This window comes from Orycteropus afer, unplaced genomic scaffold, assembly GCF_000298275.1.
Source record: "Orycteropus afer afer isolate SDZICR_OR568_19922 unplaced genomic scaffold, OryAfe1.0 scaffold06502, whole genome shotgun sequence".
Taxonomy (NCBI): domain Eukaryota; kingdom Metazoa; phylum Chordata; class Mammalia; order Tubulidentata; family Orycteropodidae; genus Orycteropus; species Orycteropus afer.
Window position 1 is genome coordinate 1 of NW_006928089.1, and position 4,455 is coordinate 4,455.

General features: G+C 37.6%; 1 protein-coding gene across 1 annotated transcript; it reads right to left on the reverse strand.

Annotated features, from left to right (window-relative positions):
* Nucleotides 1-3,220: 3,220 nt before the first annotated feature.
* RAB28 (RAB28, member RAS oncogene family) lies at nucleotides 3,221-4,051 on the reverse strand. Its single transcript, XM_042783512.1, is given in 5 exon segments — nucleotides 3,221-3,464; nucleotides 3,466-3,512; nucleotides 3,514-3,666; nucleotides 3,668-3,854; nucleotides 3,856-4,051. Coding segments are annotated over 5 exon segments (738 nt in total). The 5' UTR covers nucleotides 3,963-4,051.
* Nucleotides 4,052-4,455: the final 404 nt, after the last annotated feature.

A 4,455-nucleotide genomic window follows, 5' to 3' on the forward strand; every position in this document is an offset into this window, starting at 1 on the left:
TCACGTGATTTAAAGTCTGTGTGTAACAAAACATACAGATAAACCTTCATGTGATTTAATTCTTTTTTACCATAAGTGTACTTTATAAATGTGAACACTGCAGTCATAATCCAAGGTTAAAATAATGAAGAGTTGACTTACTGGTTGTCTTCATAGGTAAACACAACTTTCTAAGATACTTAGAATATTTTACTTAATTGGGTGAATTTACAATCTGTGTGCTCATTGAATTTATGGATTGATACAGTGGCTACAACGATGGGCTCACGTATAGGAAAGATTGTGGAGTTGGCACAGGACAGGGCAGTGTTGTATTCTTCTGTGCATGGGGTTGCTGTGAGTCCGAGATGACTTGACAATACCTAACGGCAACCACATGCTCATTTCACATTTACTTAGAATGCTTGAACTCTGTGTATGTGATAGACATCTTGAGAGGAGTGCTGTTAGTTGCCCTGAAGCTTGAATGTAAATGCTCCATAGAGTTTCTAAGGCTATGACCTTTTAGAAGTGGATCTCCAGTGATGTTCTCTGAGGCATCCCTAGCTAGGTTCAAACTGCCATGGCTAATGTTTGAACGCTTAACTCTGGGTGGCCATAGTGGAAGTCAGACATTAGTATTTTTGCTGACTATTTGTAAAACAGTTAGTTTAAAGATTCCTTCTTAAAAGTATAGCTAAGGTCCAGGTTCATCAGTTTGCTGGTAATTCTTTTTACTAGTTAGTAATATCCCATGCTAGTAACATCCTGTAGTGCACTTTGGAAAATCTAGAGTCATATTTAAATATTAAAGTAGAGAATGAGGTAGCTCATATTTAAAATACTTGGAGGAGTTATTTTTGATAATTTGTATTTAATTTTACTATGATTTTATACTTTTCATTGATTTGATAATGCTTGAGTCAAGGATCAAAGAGGCCAGGAAGGAAGGATATTTTGTTAAATTCTTAGATTTCTAGAGTATTATAAGCTCTGTTTAAAAAAAAAAAAAAAAGTAAAGGCTAGAAAGCCAAGAAAAATAGCATGTACATTAATACCAACTTTGCTGTTACTGTATGGCATATTTGGTAGGATTTCATTCCTCAGCAATGTTTATCCCTGTTTAGAAGATGAACCTGTTACGTTATGGAGATGTCTGAATTAACAAGCTAATATATGTTTGTGTAAAAGATAAGTATTGTTTCTTAATGCTTTCTTCAATATCCATTGTCTAAAAATCCTGCCTCTTAAACTTTTCAGTTGCGTTATTGCAGTCTTATTAAGGAATGGCCCTTGGCCTACTAACTATATCACTTTTGAGGCTCTGGAGGATGCACATCAAGAGGGAAGAATCAACTATTTAGTCTTTTCTGAAAGATCTGTACCTCAGAATGATAAGGTATTTAATGAGGAGTAATAACTGAATTAAAATATCATGTGCAAGAACTGGGAGAGTAATGGTTTTGGTAGTCATTAACAGCAGGTAACCCTAAAAGAGCTCATGACCCTATCCATAATCATGGAAAAGAAAGGTATATGACAGATTTATAAGAAATACTGGTAACAAGAAATTAACCAAACTGTGGAGACTTTATTAGCAAAATGGAAATGAAGCAGATCACCAGTTCTATATACCAGATTGTCCGTGGATGGGATTGAACTGCCAACCTTTTGACAGGTGGTTGGCTGTGTAGTTGTGCCAGCCAGAGACTTGAAGTCCAAAGTCAGGGCATTGGTTCAAGGGAAAGTCTCTTTCTGCTCTGGGGTAAGATCAGTTTCTTGCAGTTTTTTTTTTTTTTTTTTCCTACTAACTGTGGCATCTGTCTTAATCACATTTATACTTGATGTGTTTGTGTTTGTACTGCTCTTTATAATTCTGAAGTAATTAGATTTAACACACACTATATTGACGAGTCTTCATTAGCTTCACAACAATTTCCAAGTAGTATTGCATCCACTTGTATACAGGTTGGGTGGGATTCCAACACATTATGAGGGACATAATTCAGAACAGTACTCTGATAACCTTAAAAATACTTCAAGAAAAAAAAGTACCAACCAAAAAGTACTTATCAGTGAATAAAGGAGAAACATTTGTTGGTAAATAAAACATGAGAAGGTTTATTCTAGTAGATGAGCATTACAAGAAAAGCTAAGGGGTGTCATTCAAACACAAGTGAACAGTAGTAGATAGTAATTTGAAGCAGCAGGAAGAAAGAACATTGGCAAAGGTAATTACACAGTTGAATATAAAAACCAAGTGTTTTGTGTTTTTTTTTGCTACTCTATATTAACAAATTATATAGTTGCAAATCTGTTTAAGGGGACACAGTGTACAAGATGTTGATATTTGACAATAAAGTTCTTGCTCAGATTAATCAGTTATAAAATGTAGTTCTCAAAATACTGTACTGTGTGTGTGAACCTGGTGGACATGTTGAGTGAAATCACTCAATCACAGATGTACCTTTTTTTTTTTTTTAATTTAAATAAATTTGTGTTAGAGAAATACCTAAACGTCAAGTACAATCTTATCCCCCAATGATTCAACAATATGTCTTAAATCATTCTGGGAGTTCTTCTGCAGGTTGAGGGAGAAATTCCACCTGCAGCATCAGCTGAATATTTACCAAAATTCTTAAAGCCATCTAACCTGGGTATCCGACAATACATAATGACATGATACAGTAATAAAAATACAATATCAAACACTAATTTATGAGTTACAAGCTAAAAATAAATATAAACAATTTAGGGCCTTTTTTAAAAAATGAAAAAATAGTATTGCAGCTTTATTTCAAGCATTTTCAGTTAGATACAGCTTTATATATTTTCACTCCGAATAGAGAGCAAAAGAATGCCTTAAATATCTGTAGATAAAATACATGACTTGTTGAAATGTTTGTGCTCTGAAGTATACTTTGCCGTGTATGAGCTCAGATAAGAGAAGGAAGCTGAGCTGTGGCAAATAACTGGCTCAAGATGTGGGCAGTTTGCAGATGTGGCTGAGAAATTTACATCAAGGCAGAAGAAAAAAAAAAAGTGAAGACATAAAGGGAATCAACTTCATTCTTTTTCAATGAGGCAGTCTAATTCCACAGAAGACTTTCAACTTGGATTTCAAAGTGTGTGGTCCTGAATTGAATTCTTTCCAGTCCAAGGAGCTGCCTGTGGCTGGGCGGCAATACTTACTGATGGAGCAAGCGGAGAGGAAAGTGTTAACTACAGAGATGGTCACTGATCAAATCAACTTTCTTGAAGTCCCTGGGCCTGCAGAGAGGTGAAGAACAGCAAGAACTATCACTATGGAGGGAAGCGGCTCTCTCTGAACAGCACACATCAAGCTTCTTGGGGGGTTCACAGTTCTTGACATTGGTTCCTGGTTGTAGTTTACAGTGTCTGCCTTCACCACCTTCTGTGACTGTTCTATTTCTGCTTTGTTTAATTTGATTCCAAGGATTGCAGCAGCAACTTTCTGAAAACACGAAGACCGAGTCTCCTGTCTTAGCTGGGACAAAGTGGCTACTAAAACCCATTTTCCTGGCAAAATCTCAAGTGTTTTTCAGGTTTTACTGTCCACATATGCTCCAAATCAATTTTATTGCCCACCAAGGCAACTAGTGGCTGAGTTTCTGACTCCTCACTCACTTTCTTCACCACAGAATACCAATCTTCTAAATTCTCAAAAGCTTTGGTAGTTTGTAATGTCATATACCAAGAGGATTCCCTGTGCTCCGTAGATATATTTATCCAACATCTTGCCTCCTATTGTCTGTCCTCCTATATCCCAAGAAGACTAACATTCAAGTTTTCCTGGCAATGTCATCCTTCTCAAAAAGAAATCCAGTCCTATAGTTTGTTTGTACTGTTTCCCAAGTTTCTTGAGCAAAACACGTAGCTAAGGGAAGTCTTCCTAGAGGTGCTTCCCCCAACACGATGATTTGCAGTTGCCAATCCTGGCTCTCCACCTCAGAGTCTGACATGGTGTCCCAGGAACCACCCCCACCCCCCGAGGTGGAGAGAGTGAGTGCAGAGAAAGGGCCTTCAGGGATGGGGGAGAGGAGGAAGGGCGGCACTGGAGGCAGGACCCCTGCCCCAGGGTCTCCAAAGCTGCGGCTGGGATCCGGGGTGAATCACTCACCAGGTGCCATCTTGCCCGCCTCCCCTCCCCCCCCCCCAGATGTACCTTCTTTTGTAACGTGCAGAATAATATATAGAACTTAATGTTCACTAGTTGTTACTAAACAGAGATGAGGAAAGAGAAGTCACTGTACATAGTAGATTGTATTTGGTGATGTCAGTAAGATGTAGAAAAGAAAAAAGGACCTTAAGATAATTGCTATGACCTATATAATTTTAGAAAACAGTAGACAAAAACACATCTTTGGAGACATAGGCATATGTGTATAGGTATGTCCGTGAAAGTAATATATGGGTTTATGTATGTGCAGATACGTTTTTAGTCATAGATAGTCA